Source organism: Piliocolobus tephrosceles, chromosome 11 (assembly GCF_002776525.5).
Source record: "Piliocolobus tephrosceles isolate RC106 chromosome 11, ASM277652v3, whole genome shotgun sequence".
In the NCBI taxonomy this organism is placed as follows: Eukaryota; Metazoa; Chordata; class Mammalia; order Primates; family Cercopithecidae; genus Piliocolobus; species Piliocolobus tephrosceles.
In genome coordinates, this window is record NC_045444.1 from 98,132,568 (window position 1) to 98,159,916 (window position 27,349).

A 27,349-nucleotide genomic window follows, 5' to 3' on the forward strand; every position below is an offset into this window, starting at 1 on the left:
GATAGATAGATAGATAGATAGATAGATAGATAGATAGATAGATAGATAGATATAAGATAAGGGAACTTTTTGAAACTTAGCTTCTTAAATTGAGTTAGAGGTAGGACCACATCTCTAGTTACCTAATGTCCCAGTTTAATATTCTTTTTGATCATTTCCAAAATTCCTCACCTTTGTCTTATATCTAACCCACAGTATGCACACAGAACAGGAACAATTTTATATATACCTTTATACCCCTGAAGCTCTTGGCTTGGTATTATCTCCCGAATCCCATTAAACCGTAATACACAGAGTATTTTAAATATATACACTTCCTGTAGTTAAAATGAAACAACTTGTTCTTTTAAATATTTGAGAAAAGTCCTTACATTACAACAAATATTATCAACTTATGTCAAAATGAAGAGCACATCAGGGAAGATTTTTCTCATTTTCTACCAGTAAATTATTGGGGCACTTTTTGAAATGTTCAATGTAATCAAGTAATTAGCTTATTGTAATGTTTACTTTAATTTCACAATATCTCCAGAAACTATAAGTCCAAAAAAGGAAAAATGGGAATAACTGAAATCAATAAGAAGGCTTATGGATGTGCAAAGTTATTAGTAAAATACAAGGGTTTTAATTAAAGACGTTGGCGTTGCAAAGACTCGCTGTTATCCTGATTGATGGTGCCTGCTGGCTCAGCTCTTTCCCTGTTTCCCATTAGCTCCGACTTGCTTTTCTCTGCTCTAATTGGATATTTACCACATCGGCACCTTCTTTTTAAACAACAATTGTTCCACAAAGAATGTAAATACAATTATGCTTTAGACAAATTATATGTGTATGCATGTGTGTGAGTATAATTAGTTTATTATCTTCATAATTTGTCATTTTGGTTTCACAATCTACAGGAAATTCTTGAAAATTTCATGGAGAAAGATACAATTTAATTTTCAACTGCAACATTTCTGGCTGAAATTTTGAGGAACAAAAATACATAATCATTTTGTTAGATTTTATTATTCTATTTCAAAGGAGTTCCAGATATACTTTGGAATATGTAAAAGGAGATGTATATATTTCTAACATTTTTCTTAAGAATAAATAAAATGCATAGCCCACGCTAAGGTTTTGGTTTGTTTTTCACCTTTACTATTAAACTGAAACTTTTAATATATTACAAATGTTAAAATCAAATTCCTTCATGCCCAAGCATATTAAATTACTGAGGAAAATGCTAAATAAGTTCTAAATTTTCCTAGCATATTCTAATGTCTGTGTGGAAATAATAAATAACATAAAATGTTGTTTGGAACAAGGTTTTCTTTTGCCAGTATAGTACTACCCATATTAACAATTATCTACAACAACAAAATACAGTGCTTATCTTTATTTTACTATTATTCTATTTTAAATTAAAAAAAAGATTTTGAGATAACCTGGCAGTTTCTATTACTTATGACAGTCTAGGAAGACTGTCATAAGTAAATAAGAAGTAAGAGGTAAGTCCCATCAAAAGGACTTTTCTTTTGGCTAAAGTAATGCATTAGTCAGTTTAATGACATTTAAATGGAGAGAAGTGTGTCTGTTCACTCCAGTGGTTAAAGTATGTATTTCTTCATTAATTTTGTGGTATTTCAACTTCTACAATAAATAATGTTTTTAATCTATTGTCAAACTCACATTTTTCAATCAGCTTATCAGCAAGGAACGCCACTTACCAAGCAACTCAGAAAACTAAAGGGTATATTGAGAGGTAATAGTTATGACTACTTTAATGCAAAATGTATGCAAGGGTCAGGAAAATCAAACTGTAATATTTGGATATATGCCTTTTTCCCCCTCCTCATTCAAAATGCAGTGCCTGAGATAACATCAGGTCTAGCAGGACAAAAAGAACATGTAAAATGAAACAACCACCCTTTCTGATAATGGGAGACTGGAGAGAGCTGGCCTGATATTGTACTTAAAGATAAAAAAGGACATGCAGTATCTACTTTAAATGAGATAAGTGTGCTTCATATATCTTGCAGGGACAGAGATAACTTTGTTTCTTTAATCATTATTATTTATTTCTTAAACCTTAGTCTCTCTCATACCTAAAACCTATAGAGCTCAGACCTTACAACTCAGTTCTTATGAATAGAGAGAGTTGTCATTCTTACCCGTAAGCCTGCTAAATAATACTTCTATAAGCTTCAGACTTCATATGGCAGATAAGTTTGTCTCCCCTGACATGACTACATTAATCCACTGAATCAATTTACTTAAGCTGTGCTATGGAGCAATGCAGCCACCATTTAACTGAGCTTAAAAGTACTTTCAAGTTTGAGTCGCTGCTCCACATGTAATGTAGCTCTCAGTGTCCAATCATAAGTTCTCCTTTGAACCTTTGCAACTCTGTGAGAAATATTCTTGTTAGGTTTATAGGGTCATGATGCTCTAACATCCAGAAGGATTTAAGAATAATAAATTCATGAAATTTCAGAAAATCAGACTCACGAGTAACACAGGAAGAGGGAAACACTTGGTTAGATTTTACAAGCACTGTCTACTTACATTAATATTTACAAAATTCTTTAAGTTGAATGAGGTTTTTTTTTAAAGAATTTATCTAGAAAAATATTTCGTATGTTACAAAAACATTTAAAAAAACATACTAGTTTCACAGTTTAGTCTGAACATAATTAAATGCTATGGAGGAACAATGACACAATTCAATTATCTAACATGCAATCAAGCTAACTGTGGCACACAAACAAGTACACAAAATAACTTGCAAAATGTTACTAAATTTTACTAAAAATGTACTAAATTTTACCAAAAATGTAAAACATTTTACTGAAATTTCTGTCTGGTAGGTTTGCATAGTGAACTGTTGTTCATAGTAAGTTGACGGTTTGTTCACATTCTTTTTCTATTTAGCTAAATCTATTAAAAACAAAAACAAAAACCTTTTCTTCATTTCTTCTGTTTAAAATCTCTGGCCTCCCACAGACCTTCCCTGAGGCTCACTGTTGTTGTGACCGGTTTCTTTGTTTCTCTGTATCTCTATTCAGAGATGTTTTTCAATCTGATCACCACTCTTTGCTTCATTTCACCCTAACAAGTCATTCATTTTCATGAACTTGTTCTCCCAGAGCCTGGGCCATTTGTCTTTAGCATGGCTTCTCACCATTTAGTGACAAAGAGGATAACTCCCAGCACATTTGCTAGGAGACACCTGTGGGAAGATGTCAGCACTGATAAGGTGTAGTCAGTGAAATATGTGCTTCATTTCAGTTGCCTTAGCTGAGGTGTGGGGCTTTTTAATACTTTTTTCTCTTTTTTCCCCAACGTATGGAAAGTCTCAAAGAATAATTAGCCATAAAAAATAAGGAAATATTTGGTAAATCATGAAGTTAAATACTTCCAGAGAAGCCTTCACTAAAGTGAATTTACTGTAGTCATAGGGAAATAGGTCACTTGTAAATAACATATGATTATGTCTTTCGGACTCTAAAATGTTCTTTTATATAGTCAATCTAGAAAAGCAGAATATTGTCAAAAACTTACATAGCATGTTTTCTGATTTTTTAAAAGTTAAGTCAAGGTCAGATATAAGTGTATCTTTAGTGGCCCTAAGAGTAAATAATACGTTTTAAATAACAGAAGAGTCACTGGAAATCTACAGAAGCCGAAAATAATTGACTTTAAAAAAAATGAATCATGCGTGTTACAACTGTATGGGGTCTCTGGAGGTCTCGTATTGTTATGGAATCTCCCATGAGATCTAATTCTCAAAAAATACAACCTAAATTCTAAAATTCTGATCTTACAACAAGTATATTTTTGAGTAGTTCCAAAATACTTTTTGCCTCAGGATGCTGGGTTCTTTAAATATGGATAAGTAATTTCACTTTCAAGTAGCTCAGACTAAGAGAGAGAGAGGAGGGCAGGAATGAATGTCAAAGGGCAGGCGGACCCCGCTCCAGGGCTTTTGCTCTTCCATGTCCCAGCCACCAGGTGTCAGTAGACTTCACAAGGTGGAACTGGCCTACAGGAGTTTGCCTTCCATATTCATTCATTCAGATTTAAATTGGGATAAGTTTTCTAATAGTATCCTTTCTAGTTTATTATAATATTGGCTATTATTTATTGGGTTTTGGATACACTAATAATTATTTAAGCGCTTCAACTGCATTGTTGTATTGAATTTCCTTGTGCCCCCCACCTTCCACCTCCCGATAAACAAAAGAAAAGAAAAGAAAAGAAAACAAACACACACACACAAAACCCTCAGGTAAGTATAATTATTTCCATTTTATAGATATGGTAATGATATTTTGAAAGATGAAGTCATTTTCCCATGATAGAAAGTGGAAACAACTGGGATTTGTATCTTTTGGCTAATTTCAAATCCAGCTTCCTAGACTACCAAACTGTGCTACAAAATATTGTATCCAGGAAACAGTTGTCTTTAGATTAAGAACACTTAGGTTAAAATTCCAGGTAGTAGCTGTGTACATTTAACCTGTTAATCATTTCCTCTGCTTATATTTCCTCAACTGTAAAATGGGGTTAATGTAACTGCCCTCTTTAACTCACAGGAATATTGTGAAAATGTATTTTTAAAATGGAAATATTTAATAAAGTTCTATGTTAACTTGTATACTATTCTAAAATTTGGCTGGTGTGGTGGCTCACACCTGTAATCCCAGCACTTTGGAAGGCCAAGGAGAGAGGATTGCTTGAAGCCAGGAGTATGAGATCAGTCTGGGCAACAAAGAGGCAGCCCTGTCATTACTTAAAAAAAAAAAGCTGAGTGCAGTGGCACGTGCCTGTAGTCCCAGCAACTCAGGACGCTAGGTTCGAGGGTTGCTTGAACCTAGGGATTTGAGGGTGCAGTCTGCAGCCAGCTACAATTGTGCCACTGCACTCCAGCCTGGGCAACAGAGTGAAACACTTTGTCTCAGAAACAAAATAATATAAAATAAAATAAAATTTGTACTGGTTTATCAGGTCCATGTATTTGTTGAGTTTAAATTTGGTAGGCTTTGTAGAGTAAGCACAGTGGCCGTTAAGCCAATTTTAGATTATAGTAAGGATAGCTTCTATGCTGAAAAATTAGCTGAATTAAGTAATTTCACATCTGATGATTTGATACATGAATTATAACTTGATGATTTTCTTAGTCAAGACTTCCTCCCACCTGCATTTGTCAGCAAGTGATAAAACTCCATTCAGGCTGGGCGCAGTGGCTCACACCTATAATCCCAGCACTTTAGGAGGCTGAGGCGAGTGGATCACCTGAGGTTAGGAGTTCTAGACCAGCCTGGCTAGCATGGCGAAACCCCGTCTCTACTAAAAGTACAAAAAATTAGCCAGGCTTGGTAGCACATGCCTGTAATCCCAGCTACATGTGAGGCTGAAGCAGGAGAATTGCTTGGACCCAGAAGGCAGAGGTTGCACTGAACCAAGATCGCACCACTGCACTCCAGCCTCTGTGACAGAGCGAGACTCTGTCTCAAAAAGAAAAGAAAAGAAAAGAAAAAAACCCTCCATTCAAATATACTAGAAGAACATCATGTTTCTTATGGAACCTAAGGACAGAAGTGTAGCTGGACCTCATGAAACCCAGAGAACTAGGAGGTAAACATTGTCAAAAATTGTTATTCTTCCTTTCCTCAACTCTCTGTACGACTGCTTTATTCTTTAGTGTCTTTGGGGACTAGTTCTTTCTGCTTCTCTTTAACATACATAGTTCAAAAATGGAAATCTCAATTAGCTTTAATATCTCTTCAAGTTCATGTTTCTAAGGTAGTGTAACCAGCACTTCTAGATCCCAAATCTAAATTCTTTGGAGAGAGAATTTGATTGGCCCAGCCTAGTCAATTTCCACCCATATGACAAGATTTCTCAACCCTCAGTACTATTAACATTTTGTATTTGTACTGACTAATGCTTTGTTTGCGTAGGGGTAGGAGAGGCTTTCCCATGCATTATAGGGTATTTGCCATCATATCTGGTCTCGACCTTACCAGTGCCAGAAGATGATCCCTCCCACCCCTCCTCCATGATGTGACAACCCAAATTACCAAAAGTCCCCTGTGGGGCAAAATCACTTTTGGTTAATAAACACTGACCTATGAAGTAAAGGGTAAAGTATTCCATAAAACAAACATGGCTACTTGTGCTGACGATCTAGAAGGGGCTGTTTTTTGGAGAAGGCCAAGTGTCTGCTTGGCAAGTATCCTGAAAGTGGTCTATTACAAAAATAACAGATGTTGGTGGAAATTATAACTTTTGTAAAATTTAGCCAACATAAGCAGATCTACTAAAATACATTAAAAGATTCAGAATTTTAAGCACTGTATAAATTGAAAGAAAATTTCAATGAAAGTTAGGGAAAACTCATATATGTTATTTCCGCATTCTACCCTAATACAGTGATTTTCACATTTTTTACTCATACATCTCAATCTGAGAATAAGTATTCACCATCTGTGTATATATAATATATAATATGTATACACAGAATCTTTCTTGGTATCTATAGAAAATTGGTTCCAGAACCCCCATAAATACCAAATTCCATAGATGTTCACTTCCCTTACATGAAATGGCAAATAGTATTTGAGTATAAACTACACACATCATCCTGTATACTTTAAATCATCTCTATATTACTTATAATGCATAATGCAATGTAAATGCTATGTAAATAGATGTTATAATGTATTTTTTCTTTGTATTATTTTTAATTGTTTATTATTTTAATTGTTCTTTTCCAAATATTTTTGAACTACAGTTGGTTGAGTTTGCCATGTGGAAACCAGTGATATGGAGAAATGACTGAAAAATCTGTACATATAATCAATACTACTGCATTTTGTAATCTGTAAAAATACACATAAGACAGATGAAATTAATAATTAAATTCTTATTTTAATTTTAATAGTATTAATTTTAATTATTAATAGTATTATTGAATATATTGTATGAGACTTCTGATGTAGAAAAGATGGCAGAGACCTTTTTCTTCCTACTTGTTAAATTCAACTATAAACCCTGAAAGTAATGCAAGAGACAACCAAAGGAGAAATCTGAAAGGTGGTGGGAGGAAGTAATTTTGCTTTGGGATCTAGCACTGGAGGAACAACACAACATCAGGGTGTCTTAAGTCCCCCTACTCAACAGAAGAGGGATCCATCCCAGCGTTTCCCAAATCTAAGCTGCTTCATCCCTCAGATCTATGGTGAGTCCCTCAAGAGTACTAGCGGGGCCCCGTGGGCCTGAGACTCCCCTCCTCTACCAAGAGGGTGTGACCTGGCCCACCAGAGCGGCTCAGCCACAAGAAGGAACTTCTGCAGAAGCCTCTTTGACCCCTCTGTAAAATAAATAAGTGAACAAATAAAATAAGTAGGTGAGTGAGTAAAAACTCACTTTTAATTTTGATACCTCGGAAGTTTTTTTCTGTCATGAAATGACCAGTGGATATCTAGCACTTTCACAGTCTCTTTGGTTGTCGCTTCATCACAAAGTGTTGCAGATTTTTCCTTATTTTAGAGAACCTGACTTCCTGCAAATGGCCACATGAGTGTCAGACCAGCACTGGGATGCAACTTAGCCTTGACTTCTTTGCTATTAAAAGAATACCTCCAAATGTTGTGACTGAATTTCACACAATAATCTCACCTCATTTAAAAGCCTGTTTAAAATTCTTGTCAATACATTCTTGCCGTAAAACACTGTTTCTATTAAATTAGTTTATTTAAATCTACATTGACTATTTTGCATCTAATCCTTTGACAAAGATCCAAAAATTCCCTAATGAACCACTTTGTCCAAAGAATAGGGATGGAAATAGGCATTTATGGACGTCGCTCTTGGTAGAGCTAATTGTTCCAACATCAATAGAAAACAAGATCTCCATTTTGCTGTTCTCTACCAATTTCCAAATCCACATGTCTATAACCCTACAAATTCACCTCTAGAAATTAATACTACAAATAATTCATACACATGCATGGGTTGAAGAAATCAAGTTGTAGTACAACATGCAAAACATGCTAATATTTGAAGGAAAAATGGGGTGAGTGCTTATATACCTACTTCCTTGGATATGCATAAACTATTTTTGGATAAATACACCAAAATAGCCAATAATATTTGTTGCCTGTGGATAGCTGAGGCAAAAAGGTGGGACCCATGTGGGAAGATACTATTTTACCTTATAATCTTATCTATTTCATGAATTTTGGATATGAGAATGTCCATGAATTAAAATTTAAAAATTTAAGAAATCATTTATCATTGAAAATATCTCTCCTGTATTTTTATTCTTTGGTGGTTCACAATAAAATTATTCTTTTTGTATTTCTTTATTTAAAGAGAATCTAGCAAATAGAATTAGAAAAATGTGAACTAAGACAAATTAGAAATCTGTAAAATTTCATCAAAGCGTGTAATATTTGTATGTTTGAATCTTTAATAATATTTTCTGTGTCATCTATGCTAATAAAGAAATATATGTTAACTTGTCACTATACTTTTTTTCCATATCATATTTCAGTCATTTTTATTGCAGCAGGAAGAATGAGTGTTTACTACTTGTATAGAACATTTTATTTTTCATTTTTAAAGAAATCATTTATTCTTAAGATTCATGAAAGTTCAGTGCTGGTTTGAGTACTAAACAACATTAAGAATGCTGAAAAAATTCTAGCTATTTGTCTTTATATTTAGTACGCTTTGTTGCTATATATCTTAGCAATGATGATAGTTTCATATTTTCTTTACCTAATGACTAATCCAAGAAACAATATAAACTAAGAGCAATAGTCATTGTCAACAATAGTGACTATTTCCATAATTCATAAAGTTTGTATCTCTCTGCCTGGAACACTGCCTGGAAAAATACAGTGGGTACATAGTAGTACCCTTTCGTTTTTTCTTTCCTCTCCTTTTGTAATGAATGAATAGTGAAATAATTAGTTAGTGAAAGGACTGAGATACCCAGTTAACCTGAAATTTTGTACACAATGGATTTCCCACTTCTAGTGATATAAAAACTATTTTGTACACATCAGATTTCCCATTTTTAGTGACATAAAAACTCTAAAGTTATAGCTACTATCACCACAGCTATGCTGTTGAGATCATTAACCTAGAAACCAAGAAGAAACCTAAGAATCAAGTATACATTAATTTTCATTTGAAAGCAATCAAAATTGGGTAGTTTTCTTGGCCCAAAGCATATCAACCACAAGGAGACAATAGCTCATTTCATGTTTTAGATGACCAGAGGCATGAAATGTACCAATCATAAAAATTCCTTGGCCACATCAAACCTGTGTGCTCTCACTGATGAATACTTACAAGTCTGGCAATGATTTTCCGTGGGTCCCCAGCAACGGCCAGTACAGGACTTATGGCAACGTCCACCTGCAGAACAGGAAAAGGGAAAAAGCACATGCACGTTATACTCTTTTACTCCTTGACTAGGAATAACTCCTCAAAGGAAATACTCCTGCTCCTTTACGAGGATTTTTATGTCATACTAGAGCTGAAACATAGCCCTTAAAATGCCCACTTAAGTAGGAAAACCTGACTGTCAAATATATGTGAGACTAAAGTACAACTTCCTGGTATTCAAATCCTCTTATCATTTTATAGGAAAATAAAATAAATGAATTTGTGAATTTTCTCAGAGAATCAAAAGCAAATAATTAGATTTAATAAGTTTCACTTTCACTATTGAGCATTACTATTCTATTGATCTAATCTACTTGGTATAATTTCCAGAGATCGCGTCTTACGGAGAGCAGCATATATTAAAAAGTAAAGCAATAAAAATACATTGAAATCTATGAGAACAAGAATATATTTTTACAAACACATGAAAAATCATCAGAATAAATGGTAAAATCCTGCATTTAAGCTATTTTTTGAAAGCTTAATTTCAATTATTTTTATACTTCTAAAATGTTTATTAACATTATTATTTGCATTTTCAAATATAAGCCTTAATCTCCTATAGTGGCATCTTCTTCTACCATAGGTATTTGCCTCAACAAACATAGCCGTCCCACAGAGAAACTCCCATCGGGACTCAAAATAAAGAATATTAGCTGGAAGAAGTCATGTAAAAATGACTTCCTTTGAATCTTATTTTTGAATTTCATAGATTCACTCTAAATTTCTGTGGGCACATGACACATTTTTGGAATAAAATAAGATGTTAAAAATCTATTAAAGTTTAAAACTTTTCCATAAACAGAAATGTTTTATATGACATTTCCTTAAATGCTTCTTATTAAACATTGTCAATTTTCTAATAATAATTGTTAATAGGATTCTCCCATTTAAAGTGTTTAACAAAGCTAACTATATTATAAATATCATCAAATAACATCTGATCAGATGCTCCCATCTTTCCTTGATCCAAGTTTTTAATTCCTCAACCAGAAAGTTCTTACAACCTGGAGTGTTTTCCCACCTCCAATGAAACTGCCTAAGTGAGCCTATTCTGTTAAATGAGTACATGGTTAAGATACAGATTCAACAGACACTTTTCTCTGGCTGAATCTCAGACCATTCAGATGGTCTACCTTTGAGAAAGTAAACTGTACTATTTCCAAGTTAATACAATACTTAGTTTCTATTCCAGTCATCTTCTTAAAAGTACGGGGATCTTTGCTACAACAGAGTTTATTTAAAGCAATTCTATTTGTGAAGTATTGCTGCTGACATCACCAGTATATAATATCCTGTCACTCTGCCATCTGTTTATTTAGAGCCAAACACATTATAACAACATAATGCAAGCTCATTGTAGCTGACAGGAAAAGGACTCCATCTGGCCTGAACAATATAACTTTAATCAGTGATAATGATAATTATTATTAAAAACTTACAGGAGTTCTTTTGTACAAAGCTAATAAATCTAAATTGATTTATACTAGCGGAAATTAGAAAGGACTGTGAGACAAAACAGGAGGCAGTGAAAACTTTTTGGAGTACAAACTCTTTTATGAGAAAGTAGCTAATGTTAATGTGATTTCTTAGATTTGGTATAATCCTCTAAATTGATCCATTAAGTGATCTGTTAATTGAAGATAGTTGAAGCATAAGATATTCTACCATTTAATCTATGATTTATTTAATCATGTTTGGGGCTCGTAAAATATTTGGCCTTATTCTTTGTGGCCAGAATACTACCTAACTGGAAAAAAAAAGAAAGAAGGAAAAGAAAACATAAAAGCAAATAGAAGAGAAGAAAAGAAAAAGGAGGAAGGAAGGAAGGAACAAGGAAAGGAAGGAGTTAAGTAACACAATTCATATTAGACATTTTAATATTCTCAATGTTTTTCTCCTACTTGATTAATTTTTTAACTTCTTATTCGTGAAATTCCAATTTGCCACCCAGACATCTGATCCCAGATTCAATATAAAAAGGCATGTTGCTAGAAATACTGTTAATGGTTCTTGATAAGGTATCAGGGCAAGGCCCATATAGTACCCACACACACAAAAAAAACAAGTTGAAATAATTTAACCTTGACTGTCTACTTGATGTTATGAGATTTTTTTGGTAGTTTCCATTTCCACTTGACCTACACATTTCAGAATTCTATTATGACAAACACACTAGAGGATCTAGAATTGACTATACTCCCATAAATGGCTGTTCAGCCAGGACTACCTTTATTTTACTTTCTCTCTAGAGTCTTGACACTTTTAGAATCTGTCCTAGTACTCAGTTCAGCTTTAGCTTTACTCTTCAAAATGATGCAAGACATGGTACTTTTGTTATCACTGGATGTTGCCAATTAACAAGTAAATGCTACAATATCTGACCAACATATCTGATTAGAGATATTTATGAATCAATGTACGTACTACATTTTTATGTCTGTAACCTTAGTTTGATTCTTGTAGTTAATTGGGAAGTATAGAAAGAGTTCCCATAGTAATTAACTGCCTAGCACAGAAAAAAAACAATAAAATTTCCGATAAGCGTTGCCTCCTATGTCCTTCCAACCATGTATCCCTGATTATTTCGTAAGTACCTTCTTCATTTTGTGTATTAGGCATGATGTTAAGCAATGGACATAAAATATTAAACTGAAACAGGTAAGTTTATCACCCTCTTAGAGTTTAGAATTAATTCAGGAAAAGAGTTTTGACTACTCTGTAGCTAATGTTCACCTCTATCAGTTTAAGGGAAAAAGCCAATAAATCTAAATTTTTAACAGCCCACTAGCCCAGGAAAGAAGAGCTGGATGAAAGCAGGTGGAGCTAGATCATTCCCAGTCTAATTTCCAGCTACACTGGAAGTCAGCTACATTCCTTAAACAATGACTCGTCCATGTGACATCTAAAAGGAGCTCACCCTAGACCATATCAGTGAAGAGTGTAAGTATAGGCTTCAATACGTCCCTTGTTTGTCTGAAAAAACAAAATAAAACAAAAATAAAAACAAATATTTTAATGATAGCCTACTAGCTTACTGGGATTTTTTCTTCCTGCCCTCTGTTCTCAGGCATGCACTAACCTCAAAAGTCCCGATTTCATGTGAAAAAGAGATCTTATATGTTTGTCATATTTAGTGTGAATCAGTTTTATAAACTACTTCTCCCCAGAGTGTGTTTTGTAAATGAGGGCCACAAAGAGAGGAATTAGTCAGATGCTAGAATATGCAAATGAGAGCAGTGTTTAGGGGTTTTGCCAATGCTGTCCAAACAAATCTTCCCACTTCCATGTCTCAACCTGGTACATGATTCTTTCCATTGATACTGCAATAATTTTTTTTTTTTTTTTTTGAGATGGAGTCTCGCTCTGTCGCACAGGCTGGAGTGCAGTTGCGCAATCTCGGCTCATTGCAACCTCTGCCTCCCGGGTTCAAGCAATTTTCTGCCTCAGCCTCCCGAGGAGCTGGGATTACAGATGCCTGCCACACGCCCAGCTAATTTTTGTATTTTTGCTAGAGACGGGGTTTCACCACCTTGGCCAGGTTGGTCTTGAACTTCTGACCTTGTGATTCACCCATCTAGGCCTCCCAAAGTGTTGGGATTGCAGGCATGAGCCACTGCGCCTGAGCTTTTTTTTGAGACTGAGTTTCGCTCTTGTTGCCCAGGCTGGAGTGCAATGGCACAATTTCGGCTCACTGCAACCTCCACTTCCCAGGTTCAAGTGATTCTCCTGCCTTACCCTCCCAAGTAGCTAGGATTATAGGACTGCACCACCACACTGGGTTAATTTTTGTGTTTTTCAGTAGAGACCGGGTTCACCCTGTTGGCTAGGCTGGTCTCGAACTCCCGACCTCAGGTGATCTGCCCGTCTCAGCCTCCCAAAGTGCTCAGATTACAGGCGTAAGCCACCGTGACTGGCCTGCAATAATTCTTTAAAAGCTATGTGAGAAAATAGTCCACTTTTTTACTGAAAATGAAAAATGTGACATTTCCATATAGCACAGTGATAGGAGAATTAATCAAATTAGTATGTCCTGTTATTCTGACTCAAAGAGATGAAATAAGAAACAAATCAATATTTTAAACAATCATTTCAGTTACTTTAGTAATTCTTTAAAATAACTTAAAATAAGTGCTAGGCGTAGTGCAGTAGCACATGTCTATAATCCCAGCACTTTGGGAGGCCGAGGTGGGCTGATTGCTTGAGCCCAGGAGTTCCAGACCAGCTTGGGCAACATGGCAAAACCCCGCCTCTACAAAAAATGCAAAAATCAGTCGGTCTTGTTGGTGCACGCCTGTCTTCTCAGCTCCTCTGGAGGCTGGGGTGGGAGGAGCACTGAAACCTGGGAGGTGGGGGTTGCAGTAAGCTGTGATTGCTCCACTGCACTCCAGCCTGGGCGACAGATCAGACTGTGTCTCAAAAAATAAAATAAAATAAATGAATAAATAAAATAAAAATAAGTTCTCGTTATTCCCCATTACCATTATTTTAATTCACAGGCAATCCCTCTGCTTTGACGTTGCATTATTCATCATGGAAGCTGGCAAATGTGACTGAGTTAATCTTTTATGCTTGTCCAGTAGATGTTACTAAAAATGTAGCCTTTGCATTCCTTTTTAGCAACTAGAGTCCATGAACTGCATTTATATTTTTAAGAGTCACAAATTCATCTAGAAGTGCTTGTTTGTGTGACCACCTGAATGTGGGATTCAGTGCCTACCTCTGTAATGCTTTCTGCAAGTAATAGGCCAGGACAGTCGAAGAATTACAAAATATGAAGTCATTGGCAACCATAAAAGATCATATCCTCAAACTGCCTCTAGCTAAAGGCAATGCAGTTATATCCCTGGATTTTTCTTTTACTCCTTTTAAAAACTGGCAGGTTTGACCTCTTAAAACTACTTTTACTAGAGAAAGAAGTGAGAGCATAATACCTTTTTTATGACCATATAATTCAAAATAGGGAAGTAGAACATTTATTGAAAGTCTACTCTAACCCAGTCCCTATTCTTGGTGTGTGTGTAGGTTCAGGGAGGGGGGATAAAAAGACAAATGTCGCTATCCTGCCCTCAAGGAGGTTTTGGGATCCAGGAAATAGGCAGAGGAATAGGCAAGTAACTGTCATGATCATAATATTTCCTAAAATATAGGTATGTATAAAGTGGAGAGAAAGGATTGCAGAAGGCTCTGCAGTTTAGTTTTGCTTGAACAATCTAGTTTGTCCAGCAGTGAAGGAGAAGGAAGGAGAATTTCTGGCTGAATAACTAGCCTAAGCAGTAACAGAGAGGCATGGATGAGCACAACTCTTTGAGGCCATAATGAGTAGTTTAGGGTTTTTTGAGCATAGTTTGCATGAGTAATAGCAGCTGGAGTGTGAGCTTACAAAGTATCACGAAAGCCTTCTAAAACAGTTTGGAGTTTACTCTCTGTGTGTATTATGGAGTTTATATGGGTATTATGGAGTTGGTCAAGGTCTTTGAGCATAAAAATGACATAGTTTGACTTGTGGGTAGAAAATGGTTTTGAGTCATGGTTCCCAAAATTTAGTCTTGACACTTGAGTAGCTTGTGCAAGATGCTGATTTTATAGTCTGGATGAGGTACAGGAATCCGTATATTTAAAAAGCACTTCCAGGGATTCTGAGGCTGATGGTTGCAAAATGACAAAAGTATATATGAGATAATGTTTTGACATATAATTCCAAACTCTGTTAGTATTATACACACATTTTGAGACAATGCTTTAAATGTTAGAGCTGATCAGATGCTTGGTAACCAAACTTTCAGACAAGCAGTGTAAAAATCTAGCAGTCTTTCATGTCTTAGTGTTTACTCTTTGATTTGTGGACACATTTCCATCAAATTGCATCTTTCTCCAGCAGCACTAAAAAATATGTAGCTTTGTTTTTCATGTTTAACTTACTGTAAACCACCCATATAGTAGTAAAATCTCAATATGATTTGAGCAAATGACACTAGGAATTAATGGCATTACCATGATGTGGAATTGCTCTCCTTCATCAGATGTGAATACTTCCGCTCGTTCTTATCTGACAGTTTTGACTGTCATCTGTTTATTCGTATCCACACTTTTGTTACGTGAATTGACTTTACTTTTTATTCCAGTCTCAATTCAATTTTCCTATCCTGCCTCTTAATTTGAAAGTTAAGTATAAAATGGAAACTTTAACTTTTACACATGTTGATACAAAAAGATGGGCAGGTATTCTTACTTGCTTAAAAATATGAAGTTAAAATGAAACTAAAAATATTTATGGTTGGGATTTTTCATCTTCATTAGGAGCTTTGAGGTCAAAATATGTTAAACAATTACTGCACAGGAAAAACAAATAAGTGAGGTTAACCTTGCTAAACTTGATGTTTTTGTAAGCATCATCATGATATTCAGTCAAGCAATTTATAGTCAAAAGTTTTGGAACAGCATATATACTCATGTGATCAAGACTAATTTCACACAGAAGTGTGAAGTACACAGAAGTGTCTGCAGCGCTTCCATCTACCCCTCCCTCAGGGGCTCAACTCCCTCCTGCTAACCTGCGACTTCTAGAGCACACAGAATCTCCTCCAGCATCACCTCAGACACGATTTCAGACAGAGAGCTAATGGACAGGTCAGTTAATCTGGTGCACAAAATTGTGCAAAAGTTTGAAGATTCTAAACTTATTTTGCAAATTTGTATTTTTCCTGACACCTTCTGGAAACATAGATCAATCCAGAGGGGGCATGACAGTGGTAGAAACCACAGCTACAAACAGAAGGCTGGGCAGGCTGGGGTGGGAAAACCTGTCAGAGGGCCATTTTTCAAAATCTCTTAACTCGTAAATGGAAGCAACGAGCTACTCCATTTGCAGGCTGAGTATAGATCTGTTTTTACGTACAGACTTAAGCAGAATAGATAGGTCAACACAAATTTTACAGTTAAAAGAAAAATTGATGATGATCCACTCAGATCTAAGATTGTCGATTATCACTTATACCTACAAGCTCATGTGATTGTAACAAGGACTAATAGTAAGAAATAACCTAATACCTATTATGTCAAAAATGAAATAAACATGAACATACTAAATGCATTCTATTTCCCGCTGAATGGAAAGATCGGCTCAATGCTGTCTATGATATTACTGTTCTGTATATTCTATGCTCCTTCCAACCGCCTTCAGAATGCTTTAGGCTACAAAAACCAATGGAAGTGAACTTCAAAGAAAATAACATTAAAAGTTCTTAATGCTTTTTGGAAAAGTATTATTATTAATAACATAAAATGACTCAAAATAATAAAACATTAAATTTTTCCTAAAAAACTAAAAGCTTTTATATATGATACTGTCAAATATTTGTTCCAAACCAGGCACTTTTAAAGCATTAATTATCACTGTTTATAGCTGTTAGCACAAAGTAGAATATAGAAATTCCACCTACTGTGGAACAGAACTAGTTCTAATCAATGTCAAATGTATTTCTGAGCATATAATAAGAGGCCTGAACGAACTGAAAAAAACTTACCTGAAAACATAAAGAATATACTGAGATGTGTCAGCTTTTTGCAACCAATAACAACAATAATAATGAGCACTTTCTATGAGCTTGCCAGAGCCACCAAGGGCATCCAGAAGCATCCTTCACAGTTACTCAATCTAGATGATAACCCCTTGGAGGTCTGCTGTGCAAAATCTGTTCAGTTATATGTAGTGGTGGGCCTTCCAAGGATGTTCTAAGCATTTTGCATATCTTAACTCATTTAATCCTCATATAACCTGAATAGTCTGGTTAAAATTTCTATGTCCAGTCCAAGACTCTCTGATATGCAAGCTTATTCTTTCAACTGCTTACAAAACATCTCCACTTGTGCACTTAGCAGGCACTTGAAAACACACATGTTCAAAACTGAATCCATAATCTTCCCACTCCAGTCATAAAAATTATTCCTGTATAGTCTTCCCCATCTCGGTCAATAGCAGCTCAATCCTTTCAGAAGCTTCTGCCGAAAACTTTGGAGTCATCCTCAGCTCTTTTTTCTTTCCTCTTACAGCCCAGATCCAAATTCATGAACATATCTGGTTGTCTCTAACTTCAAAATCTGTCTAGTATCCAATCATTTTTCACCACCTGCACTTATTATCATTGCAATACAAACCACTATCATCTCTTGCTTGGATTAATGCAATAACCTCTTATCCAGTATCCTAGCTTCCACTCTGGCCCCTTGACAATCTCTTTCTCAATATATTAGCCAGAGTGATCTTTTTAGTCAGATCATGTCAAATCTCCTAAGTTGCCATATGCCTCATAGTAAATGCCAAAGTCCTTACCACAGTCTTCAAGGACCTACAACATGTGGCCCTCTCCTCCATGCCTCAGTATTTTCCTCCAGGCTTACTCCTCTCACTCTCATCTCCCGCTGTTCTTAGGACATACAAGCTTCACTCCCACTTAGGGTTCTTCTCTTTCCTCTTTCTCTCCTTCTCTGAGAGCCTATAAAGTGGGTTTACCCACCAACTTGCTCTTGTTAGATGCCACCTCTCCATGACTCCCCTGACCCATTACATTTAAATAGTAAACATTCCAGATAAATTTACTAGATTTTATTTCTAATACATGTTCAAATTGGAAATGCTGTATAATGCATAAAAACATGAAAGAAGAAAAAAAATTCATAACCTTCAATTTTGGTGTTTTTCATTTTCTAAAGTGTATGTGTGTGTAGCACTTTAACATGATGTAATACTTTATACAGTTCTGTCATCTGCTATTTTCATTTTACATTTTTATCCTAAATATTTTGGATGATATTAAATAAATTTTATTTTATTTTTGGTAGATTTACCTTCTGCCATACAGACATGCCAAAATTCAATTAACTATTTTGCCTTATGAGATATTTTCACTGGTACATGTAGGAGATAAATACATATTTTTTAATGAAAATACACATTAAGAAAATACCACTAATTTCATGTCATATTTTTCAGCAGATTTGTAGCTCATGAAAAGATAACAATAGAAAGAACGTGACCATGTGTTTCATTGTGTCCTTGTGTAAAACACTGATGGGATGTGAAATAGTTGTGTAGATTTGTAGATGACTGGCACATGTATCAGAACATTTGATAAAAGTATTGATGTGCTAGCTGGCCTGGATTGATATCCTGACTCTAGGAGTGTGCCAAAAGCTTCTGTACACATCTATCATATTTGACCTTTTAATAACTGAGTTGCATAAAATGTTTGAAATATACTTATCATATTTGCAAATGACACAAATCTGGAAGGGGTAGTGAATACCCTTATGGAGAATAATCATTCAGACTTAGGAAGAACTTGGTGGAAGAAATAATGAGCTGAAATTAAAGCTATGATATTTAATAGGATCAATGTAAATTCCTGCATTTGTGGTTCTAAATCAACATTTCATGTAAGTATCAACAGATATACTCTTACATAAAGTCTCTCTGGCATGAGACACATTAGAATTTCAAATCTCACTCTGTTACTGGTTGTGTCATTCCTTAGAAAGGTCAGTTAACTTATTTCACTTTGTTTTTATACTTTGGACTTAAATGTTTGTCCTAGAAGTGGAGGTGTACACTATACTGCATACTCCAATCTATGCAGTATGATTGACATCATCAGCCTCACCACATCATGTAATGCTTATTGAGCACTCTTTGCTCTCTGCATAGTGCACTAGGTATTTTATATACACTGTCTCATTTAATTTTCATAACAATATGATAGCATAAGTACTACCATTTGTTTTATTCTACAGGTAAGAAAATGGGCCGGGCGCGGTGTCTCACGCCTGTAATCCCAGCACTTTGGGAGGCCGAGGCAGGCGGATCACGAGGTCAGGAGATCGAGACCATACTGGCCAACATGGTGAAACCCCATCTCTACTAAAAATACAAAAATTAGCTGGGCATGGTGGTGCATGCCTGTAATCCCAGCTACTGAGGAGGCTGAGGGAGAAGAATCGCTTGAACCAGAGAGTCAGAGGCTGCAGTGATCGCGCCATTGCATTCCAGCCTGGCGACAAAGCGAGACTTCTTCTAAAAAAATAAAATAAAATAAAATAAAAAGCATCCTTATTTTTATTTTTTTAAGGTAGAAATGTTCATTTAATTAACCTTCACACTTCCTAACATACTATGACTGAGCACTCTAGAAGTGTTTTTGATAGTGATGTTTTAGAGCTAAAGTATATTATATAACATCCACAGCAAAGAAGGATACGCAAAATATGCTATTATCTGTCCTTCTAGTTTCATATTTGGTTGTTTAATCAGTGACATCCATCTTAATCAGAAACTATATATATACACACACACACACACACACACACACTTTTTTTTTTTTTGAAAAGCATCCTTTAAGTAGAGCCAGAGAATTGTTCCTCCATGGCACATCAGCCCTTTTTATACATAGCATGTTTCTAGTCAAAAATTTTTGTTGCCCATTATTTCATTTCTAATTGATAATTACTTTGATTCTATTACTTGTTTATTAAAGTTCAGCAGTAAATGGGTCTAAAATAAATGTCAATTAAATACAAACACATTTCAGTAATTGGCATTTATTTCTAAAGGAGAATGTTATAGGAAATTAGAGCTTACAGTTTAGGAAAGCTAAAATATTGAAAATACTACTGAGTATGTAACCAATTTACAATATTGTCACTTACTTCTCTAAGTGTTCATTTATATGCTGACAAAATGCAAAAAATACAAGCTTTTACTAAGTGCTGGTAAAGTGTGGAAAACACCAGCTATTAAATCATTTTCATCTCCTTTCAGGCTCCATTATTACAATTGGTGGAACTGTGAGTAAAGAACTTTATATAAGAGTTGACTTTCTTCATTAATAAAATACAGATAATGATACCTACTTCACATATTTGATGAAGGAATGACTAAGTTGAATATCATATGCAAAGTACCTGGCATGTAATAAGCATTAATCAATGTTAGTTCCCTTTTTCTTCCATCACAACACATTACATAACAATTTTACTGAACAGCAAAGACAGATAAAGAGGGAGAGGGTCAGTAGAGGTGATACGGCAGATACATCAAGTAATCTGGAGACAGAAATGTTTACGCAAACAGGATTGAAATGATCAGTAAGGTACCACAGGTCAAGCAATTGGAAGCTGGGAGGGTGTGACCCCTTAGAGGCTTTCGTGGGCATAGCAGACAAAGACAAGTGGGTTTCAAAGATCTCTGCATCCTTTGACAAAGGCGTGAAAAGCCACAGTTTCAGCAAGAATGTTATGAATAACCCAACTCCAGTGAAACTCACTCTGCCACTGGAACTTCAGTCTCTTGTAGAGTTCAGGCTGGTGTACATGGAGAGAAAAAAAGAAGGCAGGAAATGTTTCCAGGTGTTTCAGAAAGGGAAAGAGAAACCCATGGATGGAGCAATGGTAGATTAGTGAATAAGACTAGATGTCACTGAGTGGGGGTCTCAGCCCACTCCATGACCTTCATCTGTCAGATTGCTAGTCAGACATGCTAATGAGTCCCTGAGGAACCGTAACCACCCACGTGTTCACTTTGTGAGTGGTGTCACGTTCGAGAAACATGGTTCAACAGCTGAAATTCAAGCAAAAGAAATTTACTACTCTCAAAGGACATGAAATGGGATCCAAAGCATTGCCCATGGCAACAGTTCTAAACTGTTATCTCACACAGCTCTCACTCATTCAGCAAAACCCCAGCTCCAGTTTTCTCTCTCTTCCTACCTTCCTTTATCACAAACCTTTTGTCCTTCTACCCCCACCATCATTGTATCACTATTATGTGATTGATGGACTAAACCATTCTCCTCAAGTATTTTCCATTCCATTTAGCTCTCTTATCAAATAATTATTAGTATTTTTTTTGTTGTTGTTATGTATCTTAATTGTGCATTACAACATCTAGGGATTGTGTGTGTGTGTGTGTGTGTGTGTGTGTGTGTGTGTCTGGAGACAGCAGAACAGTTTGGTCTGGTAGACTGAAAGTATTAAGCAGACACAAAATATTTGAGAAGGTACAAAAGATAGACTATGAATATTCCCATATTTGTACATTTTATCCTATCAGAATAGTGTGTTTAAGGAGAAATGTTTGGGTTCTATTTCACCATGAACATAAAGAAATTCCGATAATCTGTGTGTAGTATGGTCTCCAGGTACAGCCTGTGTTTTCATCTGGCTTCCACTTGATAGTTCCAGGAATAGAAATATCTCATATATAAATTTATAAGAAATGAGTGTTGTCATGGGAAAACTGAGATGGATAAAATTATTATGAGTTCCTTAAGGGAAGGAACCATTTCTTTTCCATAATTCCTAACAGTGCTCAAAACACAAGGGCTTCTCAGATTGAATAAACCAACATCTCCTTTACTAAGAGGCCAATATCTTCACATCATAGTGCTAACACAGCTTCTTCAACCCTGAGTACATTTTGAAAGGTCTTATAATGTCTGTGGTTTGGGACTTTATAATTATGGCTGGTGCCATTAATCTTACAGCCTTCCTTTTTTATTACATATAAGATTGAGACTGAGTTTTTGTTACAGATTGCTAGCCTATAGCAGTCAGTTGTGGAGATTACACATCACTGAGACAGATAACAAAGAAAAATGGATAACAAATTGGAAAAGATTAGGTAGCTCCATGCCACAATATTAAACAAAGTCTTCTGAGGTATAGCAGTCGAAGACTCATTGTATGTTACTACCCTTTTTTCATCTGTCAAAGGGACTTGCTGTTAAAACAGGGCCTTAGCTATGCGTGTGTATACACACATACGCGCACACACACACACACACACACACAAATACGTGTATATGTCCATGTCCTTTCACTTAAAATAAAAAGAACTCACATTAACAAATAGGCACATTTCTAAAATGCCACGGTAAGCCAAAGGAATAAAAATGTGATTTTAAAATTGATGGAGGTTATAAGAAAGTGACCCAAAACACATTATAGTAAGTAATAAGCCTAAAATGTCTTGCTATAGAATGTTTTCATTAATTCACCTTTGAAGTTCATACACAAAAACTAAAATTCAAGGATAATGGATGTATAATATATTTTAAAAATCTGATTCCATCAAAAAGCTATTTCAGTGGAGTTCCTTCTTAATATACTATTAGACAGATCTGGAAATTGAATTATTTTTTATAGAAAAAAAGATAAATGATTTGCAAACCACTGCACAGACATCTCTTGTATTCCATTGCAAATTATTTTTAAGTCTAAATAAATATCAGTTCTACTACCTATCTTTCAGCTCCAGTTTTCCGTTTTCTAAAAAAATATTTTTGGCCTTGTAACTTCTGAAATACAAATCCTTTAATTACAACGAAAGCCCTTGTTAGCTAACACGCTAAAGAGGTAGTTATAGCTTAAATATATTACAATTTTATTATGTATCAGGCATGGTTCTAGTCAATTTATTTCTATGATATACTTAGGAGGAAAGTACTACTACAGATTAGGAAGCTGAGGCCAGAGAAATTTAATAACTTGCCCAAGATCACACAGTTTATAATAAGCCCGGGATTGGAGCCTAAAAATATTATCTCTGGAGCACACAATCTTAACCAATACAACCAAGTATGTAATTTGTGTTAACAGATGCAAAAATAGAATAGTCATTTGGGACAAAGGAGGGAAGAACACCCAAAATAGATTAGAACATACATAGGAAGACAAACTTTGTGTCACAACAAGGCCTTGATTTCTGATGGGATTAATACAAATACTCTGAAAGTTCATTGGATTTTAGGAGGACAGGAATCCATTAGGCAAAGACGTTGAATGAGATCATTAACAAGACACTCATTCAAAATCACTTAGGGAATGACTTGCATGGAGTTAAAAAGATGATTTGGGTCATTTACCAAAATCTTTGATGTGTGTGTGAAAAGCGGGTTAGTCAACAACAGTCAGGGTGCAGGGTGGTGTAGGTGGATGTCAAGAGCACGGAAAAAGGTGCCCCTCCCCATCTCACTCCCTCACCTCACAATATTTTAATCTATTATTCCAATTCAGTCTTACATGAGAAAAATAACGGATAGACGGGCTAAGCAAGCATAGTTAGAAACTCTTGGAGACAAGATTCAAACTCAGGTAGAAACACCCAGCTTGAGCTCAGACACTAGGCTACCTTTCAAAGCAAAGAACCAGAGGCATCATCATGCAAAAAGAAGGAAAATTCAGGGGGCTTTGTCCTGAAATATGGTCAGATAAAAGACTTTTGTAGGAGGGATAGGAAGAGAGGAGAGAAGAAAAGTGATGTCTAGTTTTTCTCTACTTTCTTACATATTTTAAAAAGTATTCAACATGCATTATACTCTTACCCTTAATGTAATTTACTATTGATGAGACCATGTTTTGTTTCTTATCCCTCAGGAAAAAAATCTCTGAGCCCATTGTGTATACCAATAGAAATGATTTATTATTTCATGAGAATGTTGCAAAACTGCATGATGTTAATCTATCTTCCTCTTCTGAACAAAAGCAGGCAGATTCCTGTCCAGTATACAACTATAAGGACCCTTAGACATTTGTTTATTCCACTAAGAATGCATAGCAAGTCTTTTCAATAAAAATAGTTGGAATTTCAAATTATGCATTTCAATGAAATTTAGAAATGTAGAAGTCATGGTTGTCCATCATTGTATTGCTTTAAAGACTTTTAAATTTATCATTGTATTTTTTGTAGTAAAGCCAATTTCTTTATTCTGGGAAACCTTCATTGACACATGTTTTAAATGACTAGTTTAACGCTGTACTCTAATTCTTGAGTACAGAGTTTGAATTGATTCCACAGAAAATATTTTTTAAAAAATTATCTAGATCAACATTTTTGTTTAATAAAGCATAGAGAGGTAGGAGAATAAAAGTGGCTGATCAGGATAACTACCTGTGAGATGACTTTTCCTTTGTGCATTTTTATTCAAGCTTTTTTATTTCTTTTATGTATTTCTCTTACTTATATTTTACCAAGAACTTTAAGAGAAATGTCACTGCATAATTTTCTTTCCATTTTTCTCCTATGTAGAAAGAGCACCTACAATTGGCAAAAGAATCACCTCTAAATTGAACATAATGTGTTCTTGCTGAGCAGCAAAGAATTAAATAAAAGTTGCATACAGCTGCTAGCAACAATCTAGGCTTGAAAGATTGCCAAATGGGTTAGCAGTTTGATCTGCTTGTTCCTCTTTCTCAGCTCCCTGTAGATACCACATCCCTTGCCCCCATCCTCTAGTGTAACCAGCGGTCTCTCCCCTACCTCCTCTCAAAACTTTGAAATAAAAGTTCTGAATGAGGGAACACCAATAGGAGAGGAAAGACACATGTGAAACATCTTGGTAAATGTTAGGAAAAGGGAAAGCTGAATGTCCGCACACGTTTTCAGTAATTCATAAACATCCTCCTTTTGCTTCCTAGTTTTCAAGTGATGAGAAATTAGAGAAAAAAAAGGGAAAATAATTCCTTAAGTTCTATTTAATTGTGAAACTGAACTCTATGAAACACTTCATTAGTAAACAAGGATGAACATGTGAGCTGTGATGAAAACTGTGAACGATGGTTGTGAGGCAGGAGAATAGGGTCTGGAGTCAGGGAACCTACGGCCGATTTGTGCCGATTTCCTAGAATGGAATCAAAAGGAAAACCCCACCTCTCCACACTCAAGTCACAAAAGGATCAAAGGCTATTCCCTTTGCAACACCCCACTCCCGCATTTCTGCATTGCAGATGAGAAAGTAAAGTACTTCTGATTGGTCTCCTCCTGAAACCAATCAGACTGTTCGTCGGCCTCATCTTCATTTGCATAGGGGTGTGACTTTGGAACTTCACTTCAGTCTCTGATTGGTCACCTTCCAGGACCAGTCAGACTGGTTAAAGGCCACCACTTCATTAATAGGGTGTAAAGCAAGTAACCAATGGGAAACCTCTCCAGGGTATTTAAACATCAGAAAATTCTATAACCAGCACTCTGGAGTTGCTTGCTCAAGTCTACTCCCACTCTGTAGAGTACTTTTGTTTTAATCAATCTGTGTTTTTCTTTTATTGCTTTGTTTGTGCATTTTTCCCAATTCTTTGTTCAAAACACCAAGAACCTGGACCCCCTCCACTGGTAACAGAACGCTTACATAATTCCTCTCACTCATTATAGAGTAAACAAAAATAGAAGAGGGTAATACTGAATAGAGTCAGTAAAATTGTCATTCAATTTTACACAGTTACTTTAAACACCAAATACATAATCAGGGTTTTATGTTAAAAAAATCAACTATGGAATGCTTTGTAAATCTCTCTTACATTAATTAGGTGCTTATTATTTGAGTCAATATATAATTTTACTTTGTAAAAATTATGTATTAGTCCGTTCTCATGCTGCTAATAAAGACCTACCCCAAACTGGATAATTTATAAAGAAAAGAGGTTTAATTGACTGACAGTTCCATGTGGCTGGGGAAGTCTCAGGAAACTTACAATCATGGCAGAAGGAGAAGCAAACACATCCATCTTCACACTTCACATGGTGGTAGGAAGGAGAAAAATGAGCAGGAGAAACGCCCCCTATAAAACCATCAGATTTTGTAAGAACTCACTCACTATCATGACAGCAGCATGAGGGTAACAGCCCCCATGACTAAATTACCTCCCACTGGGTCCCTCCCACAACACATGGGAATTATGGGAACTACAATTCAAGATGTGATTTGAGGGGGCCAAGGGGGACACTGCCAAACCATATCATTCTGCCCCTGGCCTCTCTTAAATCTCATGATCTCACATTTCAAAATGTAATCATGCCCTCTTAACAGACCCCCAAAGTCTTAGCTCATTACAGCATTAACCTAAAAGTCCAAGTCCAAAGTCTCATCTGAGATAAGACAAGTACCTTCCACCTATGAGCCTGTAAAATTGAAAGCAAGTTAGTTACTTCCTAGATACAATGGGGTTAATGCATTGGGTAAATACACCCATTCTAAATGGGAGAAATTTGGTCAAAATGAAGGGGCTCCAGGTGCCATGCAAGTCCAAAATCCAGCAGGGCAGTCAACCATTAAAGCTCTGTAATGATCTCCTTTGACTCCATGTCTCACTTCCAGGTCACGTTGATACAAGAGGTGGGCTCTGAAGGCCTTGGGCAGCTCCACCCCTGTGGCTCTGCAGGGTACAGCCTTCCTCCTGGCTACTTTCAAGGCCTGGCATTGAGTATCTGTGGCTTTTCCAGGCACACAGTGAAGCTGTTGATGGATCTACCATTCTGGGGTCTGGAGGATGGTGGCCCTCTTCTCACAGCTCCTCTAGGCAGTACCTCAGTAGAGACTCTGTGTAGGGGCTACAACCCCACCTTTCCCTTCTGTACTGCCCTAGCAGAGGTTCTCCACGAGAGCTCTGCCACTGCAACAAACTTCTGCCTGGACATGCAGGCATTTCCATATATCCTTTGAAATCTATGCAGAGGTTCCCAAACCTCAATTCTTGACTTCTGTGCACCTGCAGGCTCAACACCATGTGGAAGTTGCCAAGGCTTGGGGATTGCACCCTCTGAAGCTATGGCCTGAGCTGTATGTTGGCTTCTTTTAGCAATGGCTGGAATGCAGGGCACTAAGTCCTGAGACTGCACAAAGCAGTGAGGCCCTGGGACAAGCCCATGAAACTATTTTTCCCTCCTAGGCCTTTTGGCTTGTGATGGGAGGGGTTGCTATGAAGACCTCTGACATGCCCTGAAGACATTTTCCCCAATGTCTTGGTGATTAACATTTGGCTCCTCCTTACTTATGCCAATTTTTGCAGCCAGCTTGAATTTCTCCTCAGAAAATAAGTTTTTCTTTTCTATCGCATTATCAGCCTGCAAATTTGCTGAACT

General features: G+C 36.1%; 1 protein-coding gene across 4 annotated transcripts in view; it reads right to left on the minus strand.

Annotated features, from left to right (window-relative positions):
- The window catches only part of ERBB4 (erb-b2 receptor tyrosine kinase 4), a 1,165,464-nt gene that overhangs the window by 378,190 nt on the left and 759,925 nt on the right, over nucleotides 1-27,349 (minus strand). For all 4 annotated transcript variants that reach the window (XM_023220194.1, XM_023220218.1, XM_023220201.1 and 1 more), the window contains exon 5: nucleotides 9,349-9,414. In XM_023220194.1, the coding sequence (XP_023075962.1) occupies nucleotides 9,349-9,414 (66 nt within the window). The remainder of the gene's footprint in view (nucleotides 1-9,348; nucleotides 9,415-27,349) is intronic.